This window comes from Phoenix dactylifera, chromosome 5, assembly GCF_009389715.1.
Source record: "Phoenix dactylifera cultivar Barhee BC4 chromosome 5, palm_55x_up_171113_PBpolish2nd_filt_p, whole genome shotgun sequence".
NCBI lineage: Eukaryota > Viridiplantae > Streptophyta > Magnoliopsida > Arecales > Arecaceae > Phoenix > Phoenix dactylifera.
In genome coordinates, this window is record NC_052396.1 from 3,254,727 (window position 1) to 3,272,427 (window position 17,701).

The window sequence follows — 17,701 nt, forward strand, 5'->3', positions numbered from 1 at the left end:
TCTGCTTGTGCAGTCCGCTATGGAACATAGTGCCCAAGTCATACTGTATACTCTTCTAATGTCTGAGAGGTATTTTGTACTTGACATATTTGATCTGACATGGCCTTCTTTAACCGATATTCTATTGGTGTTCTGTTGGACTGATGTTTGAAATGGAATTATTACTCTTCTCTTCAGATACTTGAAGAAAGATGTTGATTCTGGTCTTCTGTATTACCTTCATACAGATCAGACACGGGTAAGGCCAGCAGCCAGCCATGTTCTTTTTATGATATGCATGCGGGAAGACCGACCTGACTTGTGTTTTTCTTGAAGGGTATTAAAACTCGACAGTCTGACTTGGTTGGGATAATTATGCGCCGAAATGAGCTCGCAACTGATATTTTGAAGGCATCAACTACACAAAATCTTCCTCCTATGCTACGGGTATAAATATCAAAAAAATTCTCTCCACCCTAGATATATGGAACTGATTTACAGAAGTTTCACTTAATTTCTGTTTAGCAATATTGCAGAATCCAGCAATATGCAAAAGTTGTCGTCACCTCAATATCTGTACACTGTATCACAAGGTAAATCAGTCAGCCTTACATAGTCTTGTGAAGTATTAGGTTAATTGGAATTGAGATCTTAGTGTTGGGAACTTTATTCTACTTCTGAATAATCAGAACTTGGTCACAATCTTTTCTAGATGAAGGGCTTCTCAGCTCTCAAGGAACATGGGAAACAAATTGTTTTAGATACAGCCTTATGCTCATTGATAGGGTACTATCTGCTTCCCAGAAACGAAGATAGCTTCCTTTATAATGTCTGCTCTGTTATATGATTTTCTTCTAGTCTTTTTATCCTTTTCCCTTTCATATTCTTATATCTGCCCTTGTACAGCACACTTATGGTTATGACTTTTATCATGGGGCATAAGACTAGATAGTTATATCTACTATTGGCATTTACTTCTATGAGATTACAAAAAGATATTTGATGTGTCCCTCCACACATACTATTTCCATGATAACATTTGACAAGTTATATTATTAAACTAATTTAGTTAATGGATGCACTTTTGCTAATTGATCTTTACATCACCACTGAGGCATTGAATCAATGCAGCTGAATATTGAATATAAAGGTTTAAAATTGTTGGAATTTCTTAAAAATATAATGCTAATTACATATTAAAATTGAAGCTGACATCTTCCTAAACTTTTTCAACTCAATTTTAGGGATCTTTTTTTAATATATTTTTTTGCTTTCCCTTTTTATTTATTATTTCTGATATAATCTTTAAGGGACTTTCATTTTGCAATACTTGAATGGCTTCTAGGATGTTCAACCTAAATTGCACATCCTAATGTTTCAAATATGCCTACAATATTACTGGTAATATTAAATTAACATGAGCTAGAACTATTCTTGGTCTTAGAGAGTGAGAATTCATCAAAGTTTATGTATAGTAAGTTCAAGAATTGTCGGTATCGTATAAAGTTATAATAGTAAATGTTATGTCAGTGTATACATGTGGTTGCGGAAATTTAAAAAGCCATACCATAACCCCTCTATTAAATTTTTTGCAGCCATGAATGTGCTTTCTTGCCTTCAGTAAAACATGCCAATTCTAAACCTAAATATTTCCTTTTTGAGAATATGATGGTTATTCACGACTAACCACCGCTCAAGTTTGAATTTGAGATCTCTCACTTGGAGAGGTAGGTGCCAACCAGCTGAGCTACCAGCTGTTAGTCTTAGCCGAAATATTTTTCGTAAGAATTCAAGTTCTACCAGGACGTCCCTTAGGACACTAAGATGGAGTCCCATCCGATTTATCGAGGCAGGACCGTCTCATCATCGTCCAACATCTCAATCCGTACGTCTTGGGACATCCCCTATCTCAAGTGTCGGGACGGGGCGGGATAGCGGTGCGTCCTGTTCCATGAGAAAACTGGGACAATCCTGTCCCATGGGATTTAAAATCTTGGTTTTCAGAAGAAAAAGATGATTACATGAATTTAGGCTGCGATATAAATCCCTTGATCTACATTGAAGAGATGAATGTCTCTATATATACATACTTGAAACTAAGGCAAGGCCAGCTTTGTGAAGGTTGTTATTGTTTCTTTCATGAATCTCTATTGATTAATTTTAGTTCTTCCCTTTTTTTGAACCTTTTGCTTGATCTCATGGGAGCGAGTTTTTACTTTTAATTTTTTAAATAATTTTCAGATTTCTTACTAATGATTTTAAGAGCTTAGAGGCTATTTCATGATTTTGTAATAATAGAAGTAATTTATTGCTGCTCAGCTTCCTTTTAGGTAATCTATTATATAATATATGTTGAAGGATGACCTTATTAATTATTAAACTACCATATAAACCTACACTATCATGTTTAAAATGTTATTATGCATTCTCTCATATGAGATAAAATATGAGTGCATGTTTGTTGTAGTTACTGTCATGTGTTTTAATAACCATAACCAATAAATGTATTTTTTTGATGGGGATGGGTTCTATGAATCTTAACTTCTTGTGTTTTTAAAGTACTGTGAATCTTAACCTCATGAACTCTTTTTCACCACTGCATTGATTAAAATTAGTTCCTTTTTCTTAGTGTAACGATTTTAGCTTTTTATACATGACCAGGTCATCTCATTTAGTTATCTTATACTTTATCATCTTCATATTATAAACCTTCACATTCAACTGGCATCCTCACCTTGCCACATTGATCTTTAGCATGCATGCTCATGAATTGTTTCCTGCTGTATGGGTCTTAAAATTTGCCCTTGATATAAAATTAGAATTATGAATAGACCATTTTGTCCTTGAATTAAGTTTTTTTGATTTCAAGATAATCTTTTGCGACAATACTCTATGTGTGCATGATTTTCATCTTATCTAGGTGACTGCTAGTGTTAAGTCTTTGGTAAAAGATTTAACTTCCGAAATAAATGTTGGGGTATCCAAATCAAAGATTTACACCGCTTATTATGATCTAAATATGTATAAACCTCTAGAGATAAATAAAATTTATATTTTGGAAATCTTTCACCGTTACACCATGCGGATGCAAAAATTGATGATGCTCATTGTGCTAAGTTACTAAAATACAGGATGGGGCATTTAAATCAAGAAATTATTTTATTGATCATGATGTGCATGCACCAAAACATCTATAGACTAAAATCAATAATTTTGATGCATGAAATGGAAAAGATATGGTTTCATATCATTAAAATCATTCATTTTTGCACCTACTTGATGTATAAGTTGCAAAGCACCAAGACATGTAATCTTTGGTTTTTTGACCTTTTCAGTGGAGTACATCATGATTGATAGTGTACATCTCTAGCTTGGAGCACCTATCATTTATCTTGAGAGACCAATGTGTAGTCCCACTCACATAAATATATTTAAATATCTATAGATTTATAAATATATAAACATATAGATATACACAAGGTAAAGCTAGGATTTTTTTTTGTGTGTGAATATTTGTCCTCAGAGGCTTCCTACTGAAAATAAATGATGGCCCTCTTAAAACAAAAAATCCATGCCGTTGATCATGATCCACAATATCTATATTGACCAGCATACATTTTCATAGTAGATACAGAATGGGCAGTTTTAAAGTTATGATACCATGTTTTGATTTGAGTTATAGTGTAGAAGAATCCAACTCTGATGAATTTCAGTTTGTATGTGTTCAAGACCAATGACTTGGATTTTCAAACTATACAGTCCACAATATAGTTTTGCTCATTAGTTGTATTGTTAATTTGCTACCTTTCATTCTATTTCCACTTGATAGTTAGGTAGGAGTCCTTCAAAACAAATCTTTTTCAGTTTCAGGGCATTGTAGATCATGACCAATGACATGTATTTTCATTTTCAGAAGCTATGATTGATTTTATCAGGGAGCAATTCTATGTCGCATATTTCTGCTTTTTCCTGTGACTTCATTTAATCTGTATTTTCAGCTTTTCAACCAGAAATTCTAACTTGAGGATGTTGTCATATGGACTGTGCTTTGAGGCCACAGGCTTATGGGGGAAGCATTGAGGGCAGTGGACTTGGTGATGTATTTGATAGCCTTGTTAATCATCTAACTGTTGCTCAAAGTGATTTTCTCAAACATTGGGGCCGATTGATTGACCTGGAAGCTAAAGCATCTCAGGTTTACTTATTTTGTTTCTCCTCTCGTGACCATAATAGTGAATGCAGTCAATTTATATTGGCCTGAGTTCTAGTTGTGCTTTCAAATTACAGGTCACTAGGACGGAAATATTGCGCCAACGTAGTCTTAGGGGAGACAAGAGCACCAACAGCATTTCTTCTATTGTTCTTGATGTTATGAATGGATTCTCAGTAAATGGGTCTTTTAAAAATGGCAGATACATATATCAATTTGTGCATCAAAAGTTGCCTCATGGAACACATAGCAACCAGAAAATGGATCCACCTGAACCAGGACCAAGCAAACTGGACTGTAGCCTTAGATGCGGGGACTATGTGGTATTGCTCTTACAGTTCATTTTGTTCAAATTTTTTCTCTACTAGGAAAGCAATGCATAGATGCTAACTGTTGAACGTTCCTTTAACATTTGAACTACTAAATCATTACTGAGTTCTGCATAATAATGTTCCATGCTATTTAGGGACTTATTATTCATGACAAATTACATAACTCACAAATGATAATTGCATTACTTGCAGTTTGCTTGCTGACCTGAAATTCATCTAGGAGGCTAGGAGCTGGTCGATCTTTTATTCACATGATCCTGTGACATATGTTCACAATATATATTTGCTTTGATTATTACAAAAATCTTCCATGATTAAGTTTCCCTCATGACATTACTTATGCATGCTAAAAGAGTTTTCATCATATATCTAATCCAATAAAACTAATTTGATTGTTTGTGTATGTCATGTTGTAGACAAATGATATTGACCAACTTGTGAACTTGAAATTTTGGAAATAATTATTAAAAGCTGAGAAATATTGCTGGTCAACATTGTAGAATTGGGTTGTATAACTGTAATGAAATAGCCTTATCCCATCTCTTTGGGTTTGACTTTATCACCATTTCTTATTTGGGTCCTATCTTTTCATTTCTTGATCTTCACTACTACCACCCTCAGATCAATCATAATTGTTTCTATCTATTCCATTGGCCTTTTCTTTTCCAGACACATCAATAATCTGAGGGAATCCAGAGGGTTAGCCTTGGTGCAATGGTAAGTTTAGTCCATTATGACCTGGAGGTCACGGGTTCGAAATATGGAAACAACCTCTTCATGTGCCGGGGTAAGACTGCATATATCTGACCCTCCCAGACCTTGCAATGGTTGGAGCCTTGTGGTCTAGGCTGCCCTTTTTTATCACCTGTCGGACTGCATATATTCTGGTGTTCATTTGGCAACTGTTATATTTGAAATCTTCAGAAGCAATCTTTATGCTTTCTCTAATAACTGCCCTCCCAATTCCCAAGTTTTGCTAAACATCTATATGACATCTTTTGCTTAAAATCCTCATTTTATGCTGTGTTTCACTTAGATAAATGAGGGATACTCTGGACCTATATGACTTGTAAGAGTTCAGCGAAATTTGCTATTGAAACAAAACCCTGCTGCTATACTATACCCAGTAAGTTATTCAAAGACAATCAGGATCTGGTCATGTTTTAGACTGGAGAATGAGGAATGAAGGAAAGATCCAAGAGTGATGATTTTAAGGTTAAAGGACAGAACCTTTTTTATACCCTTGTACCCCAGTTTGTATCTATGCTGAGTGAAAGTCTTACCTGAGACTTTATTCTCAAATGCTCGTTGGAAGTGTATGATAGAAGAGTCTTGGAAGTTGTCAACTTTGTTAGTTGTTTAGATGTTGGGGTGGGGGGAGGATGTAAGAACCAAAATAAATCCAAAATCACAAAAGCCACTTGCATCGATCAATTTAGGTTCTAAATTTGACCATAACCATATGTGACATTTCAGTAAATAGTACGGTTACATGCATATATGGTTGATGGAACAAGGAAATGTTAATAGAAGAAAAGGATTAGGATTCCTAGTCTCCAGTAGATGATTGGGTGTCTTCGTTGTTTTGGAGAAAGATTGTGCCACTTTTGTCTTCTCTTAACCATGAGAGTTCTCGGTCTAAAAATGCCTTTTGATTTAAGCTACGATCTTTTACCATATATAGTGCTTTCAACTATAAAGCAAGTTATAACATGCTTTGTCATCTCTTGTTCAATCACATGATTATAGTTGTTGCTTTACATGATTTTTTCCCCATTTTCTTTTTGTCTATTTGAATTAGTATACTATGAAAGTTTCAGCGCTTCATCAATTTACTTAGGCTTATTTTCTTCCTGCATATGTTGCAATATCGTGTTAGATACTCAGCACGGAATCCGGGCGCATTGCAGTTGCAAAGGGAGTTATATGTGACATTAGTCAGTTTCATATATCAGTAAGTAACTCTTGTTTGTGTGACCTTGCTGTTTCATATTCATGTCTCTGTTAACATTAACAAACAGTAGATATGTTATATAGAAGAGACAAAATAGAGTTTCATCTTTATTATCTTTCTGTCTTCCTTAACTTAACCTATCTATATCATTATTCAAGGTCTCTTTTCCCCGGCGTCTACGGCTTCCAGGAAGCGATTCTGCATCAGAGACAGGAGATCTCATTCATGAAGTTTGGCGACTTGACAAGGATGAAGTTGCTTCCTCGTACACAATCATGAGGTAGTTTCCATGATCATGTCCTTCTTTGCTGTCATCTCCAATCATCACTTCAGCCATGCATTTGTGATGGAACTTTAAATGCAAAACTCCCATACTTCCTTTCATGTTTCTGTGCATACTTCGAAGATTCAACCTCATACAATTGTTTTCTCAAGACTCACAAAGTTTGCATCTGAGGAAGATGATTGTTGACCTTGAGGTGAGCACAAGTTTGCTTTTGCATTCCCGTTTCATATTTCACTTGTGCATGTTACCATTGCCTCTACTTTCTGTTCCTTTCTTACAGGCACCTAGGTTTGAAAGTGGAGGAATATATAGTCAAGATCCAGCACTATCATATGTTCGTCAAGAAAAGCATTTGAATGATGATCAGAGAAGATCCATTCACAAAGTAAATTTTTTTCATCATTTTGATAAATCACTGGATACTTCATTACTAATTAATCCTTTAGGCATTAGGCTATAAGTTAGCAACTTTATGTACTTAATGCATCTCATTACGTCTTGTGTTTTTCAGATTCTTACTGCGAAGGATTATGCTCTTATTCTAGGAATGCCTGGAACAGGAAAAACATCCACAATGGTGCATGCTGTAAAGGCATTACTGATGAGAGGAGCTTCCATTTTACTCACATCATATACAAATTCAGCCATTGATAATTTGCTTATTAAATTAAAAGCTCAGGTCTTTGCTACTCCAGCTATTCACTGTGATATATATCTTGTTTTGACCTAGAAGTTTTGTTCATTTTTCTCTCAATAACAAATATTGCTATTCATGTTGTAGTTGGATAAGTTCCATGCTGAAGAATACAGTTAGACCAAAACTTGATTGGCAATGCACTTGTAATAGTGGTTTATCAGCGCTGGAAGAAATCTTCCAGATTGCCCATCATACAATGTGTGTCGCTGCATGGCGAGTTCTATGATTATTGATTTAGACCTTGGAACTCCGGGGAATTCATCTAATCCTCTTCCCCCCTAGCCCCCCTCGATGTCCGTGTTGCCATCAAACGAGTATTCTTTACTTGAATCATCAGTGGTTACTGGTTACAGTATGCTGAATATAGACATGGTCACCACCAAATATGGGTAACCATTCTAGGCACCTTGATCTGCTGTTGAATCTCTTAGTGTCAGGCATTACTGAATATGTTGACCTGTCATCTTTGACATGAAATGCTGCACTAACTTTCTGAAACTAACAACCTGGCAAGCTATTGAAGCTCAAACTTTGCCTTGTCAAAATCTTAGAAATCTGTTAGACAACGATTGCAAGGAAGAATTGACTATTGAAAGCCCAACTATAAGATTTTTCTTATTTGGGTCATTCTCCTCAAACCGTTTCTCAAAAAATTGAAGTTGGTGATAACAAGTTTTCCTGTTTGTTTACTGCTTCAGACTCAGATCTTGTTTCTAACTCTTCTTCAAGGACATGAGATGGTCGGGTTATCATCAAATCAAAATCTCTTTACCAATCTTTCGTATGACCCAAGGAGTTTCTTTGCGGAAATTGTTCAGCACAATAGTCGTAGAATATCACACAACTGCACTCCATGAGGGTATTCAGTGGTATCCTTTTTGCCATTTTATGCAGTAATATGTTCATATACTTTTAAATTGGTCTATTGGCTAGGCTTGTGGTCCATTGTTTGACCGTACCAAAACATCAAGAGTCCAATCCAGCTGGGTGCTGCTTTAAACTAGTCCTAGACTAAAATAATTATTTGTAGTTATTGAATAATTTTTTCTTCACAATAATAGTGATGATCCTATTATGCATTTTATTTTAAGATTCAAGTTTAGAAATGATTAGGTAACTAGTTAGGGAGATCATGTTAGCTTGTTACATTGGTCTAGAGGCTGCTGGACTAAATTTGACTTAGAGAGACACTAAGCCTGGCCTTGCTGGCTGTAACTTCGTGCTCAAGTGTGTGCTATATTATACCAGAATTGATACCTTTCATTACTGACCCTGATTGTTACCCCATTCCATATGGCAAAATTTGGTTAGTGACTCTTGTTCATTCAGTTGATTTGGCAATATTCAGCCTTTTGTGTTTCATAGATTGTGGATACATCAAGATGACAAATGCGAACATGAACGGAAAGGAACAAATGATTTTTAACCCACTTTTAATCTCGACATAATATTTTTATTTGGATCTTAAGGATCAAACTCACACACTTCACTCCTTTTTCCTGTCAAATCATTGAGTATTTTTGTTATACATCTTATGTCTAAGAGGCTTATGCAATCTATTACATTGTGAATGCATAATGAGAGAAATTACAGTAACTTACATTTTGTCAGTATGTTGGTCAAGTAAATGTAGTAGCTAAATACATCTTAGAGCCCCTTTCTATACATGATAGGAAAGATATGAAGTTTTTTTCTTGCATAGTGACATTTGTGGAATTGTTGAAGGTGTTTTTTCTTTAGATGAAAATATGGATAAATGCCATTTGGTTGACAATAGTTGTAAATAAGAGGCTTGAATTATGAAAGACAGAGACATTGGATATTAGCTAATTCCATTGATCCTCATAAGCTATTTATCATGTCGTAGCCTCATAATGATGCTTAATGGCAAGGGTTTGTATAAACTTCCAGATTCTGCAAAACACCACCTCATCATAGTAAGGCATGGAAATTGTAGTGGTGTCTTATCAAGAAGATATGCTATTCTTCAATAGGACCATGATAAAAAATGCTGGACATTTGGTTATGGCACCCTGCTAAGGCTTGATCAGCCCCTTAAAAAAAAGGAGAAAAAAGATTTCCTTCAAATAGTACAAGACTGGGGAAAAATATTGGTCTTGTTGAAGTAGAATTTTGAATTTTCATGAGGAATTAGAGAGAGAGAGAGAGTTATTAGCTTGCGAATACAGTTATATGATGGAAAGTCATGGTATTGGCTTTTAACAAAGTCATTTTCAAGTTGTGGAGTTAAACATCTATTTGCTATCAATGATTGGCTACATTATTACTTCTTGTTTGAGGATGAGAGGATGCAAATACATAATTCTAAGAAAAGTAGCAGTATATGAGAATAAGTATGGTTTATGAATTAAAATATAGAAATTTATTTTTGCGCCAGCAACTGATAGTATGAAGTAATCAAATTTTGTGATCTACATGTTTCCCACTGGCCTTCGAAAAAGGTGCTGTACCGTACAGGATTGTACTGGCCTTGCTGGGCATACCAGTAGCACACTGATATATGGTACGGTAGGCATATAGAGTGTCGGTATCAAGAACTGCTGTGTACTGACACCATACTAGCATGTACTGGTACGGGTACTGCAACTGCTGCTGTGAACCATGTCTGTACCACAGTTGATTTGGAGGGTGTTATGAAGAAAGTTACAAAATAGGCATATCAAGATCATTAATGCCATATATAAAGGAGCAGTGGTATGATTAGGAAGTAGCTATTATGAGATGCATGAGTTCCTAATTCTGGTGGCGAACATCAAGGGCCAACATTACTGCTTTATATCTTTGTTTTATTGACGAATTGATGTAGTGGTTCTTAATTTTTTTTATTATAAATTATTTGTTAATTAGATATTAATAACATTAAATGTCAAGTTTGAATCATGGAGTTTTTTTTGGGTACTAAAGGTTAATTTTTATGAAATGCAACCAATCACAGTCTATCACATTTTGGTGGGTCCAGATGTGAAACTGAAAGCCTAGAGATGCTTGACAAGATCATTTTTGGTATCATGGGAGTCGAATTGGAGGAAGTGAGAAGTGAGATCAGGGAGGTCATATATTCTGAAGTTCCAATATTTTCAATGCATCTGAAAATAGATTTATGACTTATTTCTCTAAAATTCTGGGCTGTAGGTCAAACAAATTTCTCTGTTTCTTATTTCCAGTTCTTTGCAACCATGTGGAAAGTTGTATTTCACTTTGTCAATGCATGTGAGAGATGTGCTGGTTGTGCAAATAAACCGTTAAAAGTCATTCTAGTGTTAAAGGATGATGCTAAAAATTTGGTTTTGTCGAGCTCTGTCGCACTAGCAAACTGTGTGTTGATTTAATTTGCACTCTAGAAGAATCACTGCTTATTATTGTTATTCTTGTTGCTACAGTTGTTTTCTCAGGATGCTGGTTTAGCTTTGGAGAGGCTTCTCTCGAATGGAATCTTTATTCTCACAAAGCTTTAACTTATGTAGGAAATAGATTTCATACGAATAGGAAGGCATGAGGCTGTGCATAATGATATTCGTGATCATTGCTTTTCTGGTGGGTTGTTTTAAGTTTTTCATAATTATATCATGCACATGTCCTGAACTCCTGTTTGTTCTTATTGTCCATGATCTGTATGTGTGATGGTTTTCCTTTTGACAGAAATAGGCACACGGTCTGTAGATGACATTAAGCAAAGGATGGAACATGTCCAAGTTGTTGGAGTGACTTGTTTGGGAATAAATCATCCATTGCTAGCAAATAAGAAGTTTGACATCTGCATAATGGATGAGGCTGGGCAAACCACACTGCCTGTATGTGCTTTCTTTTCTCTACTGCAGTTCATAATGGTAGTTGTTTCTTTATTCTCCATATTATAATTCATCATGGTAAATTCAAACTTTCATATGGGGTAGTTATACAAAGATGATGACTGCATGCTTGGTAGGGATGCAAATAATTCCTGTTTTTGGCAGATATTGCCTGAGAGCACATCATTATGTAATAAATTAGAAGTGTTTGCTTATGAAGCTTATGCAGATTGGTTCTTACAGTATAATATTAACATCATATTCTGGAAGTTTAAGTTAGATTGTGGTATTTCTTCAACTATTGGATCTCTGTCATGCAATATCTTTAAGGTTGCAACTGGTATCTGAAATTCCAAACCAGTTGATTGTGATCTTTAATTCAAATTCGATGATAATGCTGTCCTAGATTTGGATATGGAAAATCAGATCAGGATTCTTGTAAGTTTTTATATATATATATATATAAATTATGTTTGTATGTATGTATATGGATGTGCAACCTGTTGCTGATTTAAGTATATGGTTTACACATGTTGTCATGCGCAAATGGCTTTTTCATTTTGTAATTTATTCTGTAAAAATCATAATCCAATCCTTAGCTTCATCTATCTTTAAAAAAAAAAATCAAGGTTAGCTTTTTTTTTAATTTCTCATGGCAGGGGCTATTTATTTTTTTAAACACAGACTTGTAATGGTTTTTTTGAAACTTGCAGTCAGATATTGTTCATTCTTCCTCTTTCTCTAATCATTAACAAAATTGCACCCAATCTCTCTGTCAAGACACTTTCATGTTTTCTTATACATTAGCATACTTCTTAGTTGGTACCTTTTTAATTATAATAATGCTCCAAATATGAACCGATTAATAGAGAATTTGGGTAATCCAGGTTATCAAATGGGCTGGATACTGTTTGAGTTGGGCTAGAATCCAACATCAACTCTTTACGTGTTAGCTTGAGCCTAGCCTGGTCCTGGGCCTATTTTTTTAACCAAGCTAACCTTGAACATGTCAATTCCAATATAGGCTTGGTTTAGGATAGAAATTGGGTGAGGGAGATGGAAACTTTTAGGAATCAAAGTTGGGATATGAAACATAATAATTGACATAATTGATTTAGCATTTTTTCAGTTTCTTTTGCACTAGGTAATTGTACTAGGAGTAGAAACCTGAAACCCAATATAAATCTTCTAAGGGTCTAATAAATATATTTCCTCATGGTTTTGGGACTAATGAATTTTCTTTGGAAAAACTAGGGTGTAGCTGAGACAAGCATGATTCAATGTGGGTCTGATCAAGCCCACAGATTAATATGGAGCCGAGGTTTTGAGATCACGCTTTGCTGATTTATTATTTGATAAAGCCTAGTTGAGCTCAACTTTTGAATTGAGTTGGTAACAAGCCTAATTTGATTGGCTTGATAACCTTATGTTGAGCGAAATGAGTAGACCTTTTATTGATAACCCATGTTGCAATGTCCAGTAGCCCACATAGGCTATAAGCCAAGTTTGCTCTGATACCATTTGTCACAACTTTGGACCTCACCGAAAAAGGCTAACCGAAAGGTATTATTTGGGTTTCTTGATCATATATAAGTATCCTAGATCTACTCAGCGAATAATCGATGTGGAACTAAACACACACTCGCACGGGTCCTGACATATAATAAGTTTTTGAGTAGACCTTGTTTGTGATGCAAATTGAAATTCATCACAATGTCATGATTTAAATAGCCCACTAATCAAAGCCTTGTGAAAAAGCATGAACCTTGACAAGCCCGAGGGTTTCCTCCTCAAATAATGAACACAAAGTCCACTAGCCCAAGGTCTCTAAACAAAAGTAGAACAATCACAAATTTGGGGCCGAAGAGGAAAGCTTCTTGGTATTTCATTAAAATATTCTCCAACATACAAGACTAAAGTGACAAGATTCACAAGACAAGTTTATAAAAGAGGTTTATATGTAAAACTCTAGCATTGTGGTTCCCAAAAATGCGAAGATTTGTCATGCAATGTCTAGGAAAATGAAAGGATGTACCTAACAAAGGAAAAATGTTGATTTATCATAAATAATGGTGGAAAGTCTTATACAAATGAGGGTATTTTATGAAGTACATGTAAATAGATAATGATGCAAAGGGAAAGGGTACTTCGATGGAATGATAATAAATGGAAGGCTCAAAATACAAAGTGAATGGTATGGAAGGGAGATGGGCTGATACATATATGATTCACATGTTCAAGCACCCAAAATGATAACTAGACCTCTATAATATCATCCCCCATAATATAGAACATAAAATAAAAAGTAAACTAAAAATATAATATCCTTTGGGAGAACCACGTGTCTGCGCCTTATTCTTTGTGCTATCCCTTTTTTTTGATTTCGTTGGCTGCACCTACTCCTGTTGTGTGTGAGCCGCCGTTGTACCAAAAAAAACTAAGAATATAATATGAATCCCAAAATTCTCTTTACAAAATTTAACAAGCCTTAAACATGACCTATATATTCGCAGGGAAAAACCATGAGGGTTCGGATTTCTTACTGTAACTACGTGAAACATCAGCTGGTGGATTTATTCTAAGGGTTTTGCTATTGGTGCTTTTATATTATTCTTTTATTGATCCCAACCATTCATTATTAAAGGGTATACTAGGAAACAAAGTGGCAATTGGTTGAGCTTTGGTGCATTATTGCCTCCCTCTCCCACATGCTCGGCCAAGGCGAGTTTGGCCCCAATAATACTCTGATTGTGGGGTGGCAGCTAGTTGGCTGGATGTCGGAGGTGGGAGGATCGAGGGATGAATGGTGATGCTGACAGTCGGGGCTCGTTGAAGGACTCCATATTGCGGCAGTAGAAGTTTGGAAGAGGCTAGATTATGGTCATGGTGGTGGAAGGGGAATCCGACAATGGCAACAGGGGTGGTGGAGGAAAAATGAGGGGCTGGAGGGAAGGGGAGCTAGGACAGTGGGAGTAGTTGGTCTTGGCATTGGGGATGCGGAGGTGGAGGCAGCAGCATCATAGGCAGAGTCGAAGGTGCTGGGCTAGACGTGGGTCTTCTTTTAGGGTTTCTGGATCTCCGCCGTGAACTGCCTTTTGGCTGCTTCCTCACATCATGGAATCATGCTTCCTTCACTTATTGGGCTCCGACTATGACCATTGTTGTCGCCATGGTAGGTGCTGCCCACCCCTTTTTCATCACTGATAACTAAGCCAAATGTGGGTCTTCTTCTAGGTCTCCTGGTAGCCACGAACTACCCCCACAGTTGCTTCACCACACCACGGAATCGTGCCTTCACCTGTCTGGTTTAGGCCATGACTACCATTGTCATCGCTGTTGCTGCTGCCACATTACCCTTTCTTATTGCTGATCAAGATTCTAAGGATGGAAGCGGAGATAGATGAAGGCTAGGAAAGCGGGGGGGGGGGGGGGGGGGGGTGGGGTGGGGTGGGGGGGGTGGGGTTAGGGATAGAAAAGAGACATATTTTGATTTAATTACAAAATATCCAATTTTGATGACCTGCACCTTCGGTTATCTGGTCATCCATGTTAGCCCCCTTATTCTTGAATCTATAGTCAAGATTATGTACCCATAGGAAAGTTAGAAGCAATATACCAAAACCCTTATTTACACATTGTATGCCCAATTCTAGGTCCTGTCGAGTTGAGCCTCATCAAGCCAGATCTTTCTCAGGCTCAGCTAGAAATTAGTTTTGAGCTGGAGATTCAAGTTCAGGCTCAACTCCATTATCCCCAAACCTAGCCTGATGAAGCTTACATTCTAGCTGAGCTTGAGCACTTGAGCAACTTGAGCTAAACTCGAGCAGCTTGAATCTTTTGACAGCCTTATTAGCAACCATGAATTTGGGATTATTTTTACATATACATTATTTAGCAATTCAATCCTTCTTTTGGAATTTCAGATTCTCGTGATACTAATGTTCTATTGTATAAAAATATTGTTCTATCCAAAGTCCATATAGTCATTTTTACCATTCAATTTATATTTAAATTTTTTGATTGAAGAAATCATAGAAAGAAAATACAAAAAACAGAGATTTGGCTTGTACTGTGAGTTTCTTTTCCTTGCTTGATCTTGTTGATGTCTTGATGAGTTTCCCTTTTATGGTATAGAGGCACTAACTATATGAAGATGTTCTGTTTTTTTGTGTAATGACGACAAACCCTTAAGTTCAATATGATGTACTTTATTTTATCAAATATTTTGTCATGTAAAGTTGTGGTTGTGCTATGATGTACTGGTTATGACCCATGAAAATAAGTTTGGTAGAAGATTCAAACCATAATACTCAATAGCTGTTCAGTTCTCCTATTAACTTCCCATATTTTATGCTTTTTGGCTTTCAGGTATCATTAGGACCACTGATGCTTGCCTCAACATTTGTTCTAGTTGGGGACCATTACCAGCTTCCTCCACTCGTTCAGGTTCATTCCATTTTTCATGCTATATACTTCTCGAATTTTTCTGCTGAATAGATGTTGCTTTCTGTTTTCCTAGAGTACAGAGGCTCGGGAGAATGGAATGGGCATTAGCTTGTTTTGCAGGTTATCAGAAGCACATCCCGAGGCAATTTCATCCTTGCAGTGCCAGGTTCCTCCAAATTATGTTTCCCTTTTCTTTATATTAAAGATGACTTGACTCTCCATGCTTGATATCATAAGCTAGAATAGCTAATGAGCTAGGTCTTCCTTTTGCTTTCAGTACCGCATGTGTGCTAGTATAATGGAACTGTCAAATGAACTAATTTATGGGGGCAAATTATGCTGTGGTTCATCTGAGATAGCAAGTGCCAAGCTAAAGTTTTCTAGCATAGGAACCATCCCATTGTGGCTAAAGGAGGTAAAATCAACTTTCTTTCTGGTTTTCGTATGAATTTATAAACTATGAAAATCAACTTTGTTTCTGCTTCTTGTATATAGTTATAAACTAAGACATGCTTCGTAAATGCAAGAAATGTTGAAATTATGAATTTATGGTTCTCAAGAGCCGCCAAATCTGCCAATGCTTCTAATAGTTCTTCATTTTCAAATGTTTTTTCCTCTATTATAAGTTGATTTTTTAATGGATTCGTGCCTCAATAAAATATTGTTGGAAGGAAAGGTGCTGCAAAATTGATGGTATAGATGGCATAGAATATTAAAAAAGTCTCAGGTCGGTTACCAATTTAATGACCTCTTTCATGAAAATGATGTCAGATTTGAAATTTACAAGTCAAGCTTTTAGGGTTTCTACCCATCATTCTCTCATGGGAATGACACTTAAACATGACAGGAATTGATCACGACCGCTGGTAATATCCATAGTAGTAGTACATAAAAAACTTTAAAGCTAATCTAAATTTATATGTCAAGTGTAGTCTCAATTTAATATCCTTGTGGATCAAACAAGTCAAATATATCACTTGATCAGCCTTAAGTAGAGCACAATTGTATCTGTAGCACAGGTTAATAACACTGAAGGGTTGCTCTTTAGATTTTATTGCATATTTGCTGCCTACATAAGGTGATGACTTTTTTAGTGGTAGTCAGTTCTGTTCTAGAGAAATTTTTTTCTTTAATTTTTTCTGAAACTAGGACAGTGTTAAGCCTGACTGAAATCGAGTTGTGGGTGTGATCAAACCGTGGTCATTGATATCCAGTAGCTAGTGACTTTATGAACTCAACGAGTTGGCACCCTTGCAAGTATTAAACTGTTGGCAGTTGATCTCCACCCCCACCCCCCCCCCCCCCCCCCCCTCGTTAGGGGGATTGACATACATCTACTATATAAAGGGAAGGCTGGTGTGTGCCCCTGATTCTCCATCCATACTCTTTTTAAGTATGCTCTCCTTTTTCCTCTTCCAATTCTTCTTTCTTTTAAAAAGGTTCTCCTTATGAAAGTGTGAAGTGACACGTGCCATATCTGTTTTTTGCTGGTGGACTGGACTAAATCGTTTCTTCCTGGAAGTTATTTGCTCTATTTATCATGTTTTCCAAGTGACCTCCCTCCTGTATAATTCGTCTCTGTTCTTTTCTATCCTCTTTCTTTTCATTTTTTGCTTTTTCTTTCTCTTTCCTTTTTACTCCCTTTCATTCTCTAAATGAAAGCAGATTGAACTTGATCAACCTTTTTTTGGAAAAAAGAGAGACCCTCTTCAAGAAAAGTTTGAGCTAATTAGTAGATTGGATGCTATGAAGTGATAGATTGTGGATGTAATGGGCATTTGACATGTGAAAATGAGAGTTTCACCGAACACGTTTTGTTCACTTGAAAAAAAATTTATTGGTTGCTACTTAGTACTCTAATGATCAACATCTAATGGAGTACAGGAATGCTTGGAATACACTAGAGTATTGACTTTGTGGCAAACAAATGGCGGCACCAAAACCTACATCTTATTTGGAGATTGGGCAATGCTGTCAATCAACTTTTG

The 17,701-nt window shown here is 36.2% G+C and overlaps 1 protein-coding gene across 3 annotated transcripts in view; it reads left to right on the top strand.

Annotated features, from left to right (window-relative positions):
• The window catches only part of LOC103704737 (DNA replication ATP-dependent helicase/nuclease JHS1), a 36,588-nt gene that overhangs the window by 12,634 nt on the left and 6,253 nt on the right, over positions 1-17,701 (top strand). For 2 of the 3 annotated variants that reach the window (XM_039126526.1, XM_017842164.3), the window contains exons 14-29: positions 14-69; positions 178-238; positions 316-426; positions 516-572; positions 4,040-4,174; positions 4,267-4,512; positions 6,401-6,475; positions 6,634-6,755; positions 6,882-6,954; positions 7,042-7,146; positions 7,273-7,440; positions 10,944-11,013; positions 11,119-11,270; positions 15,636-15,713; positions 15,787-15,879; positions 15,991-16,128. In XM_039126526.1, the coding sequence (XP_038982454.1) occupies positions 14-69; positions 178-238; positions 316-426; positions 516-572; positions 4,040-4,174; positions 4,267-4,512; positions 6,401-6,475; positions 6,634-6,755; positions 6,882-6,954; positions 7,042-7,146; positions 7,273-7,440; positions 10,944-11,013; positions 11,119-11,270; positions 15,636-15,713; positions 15,787-15,879; positions 15,991-16,128 (1,740 nt within the window). The remainder of the gene's footprint in view (positions 1-13; positions 70-177; positions 239-315; positions 427-515; positions 573-4,039; positions 4,175-4,266; positions 4,513-6,400; positions 6,476-6,633; positions 6,756-6,881; positions 6,955-7,041; positions 7,147-7,272; positions 7,441-10,943; positions 11,014-11,118; positions 11,271-15,635; positions 15,714-15,786; positions 15,880-15,990; positions 16,129-17,701) is intronic. The other variant, XR_005511924.1, reaches the window with a different exon arrangement.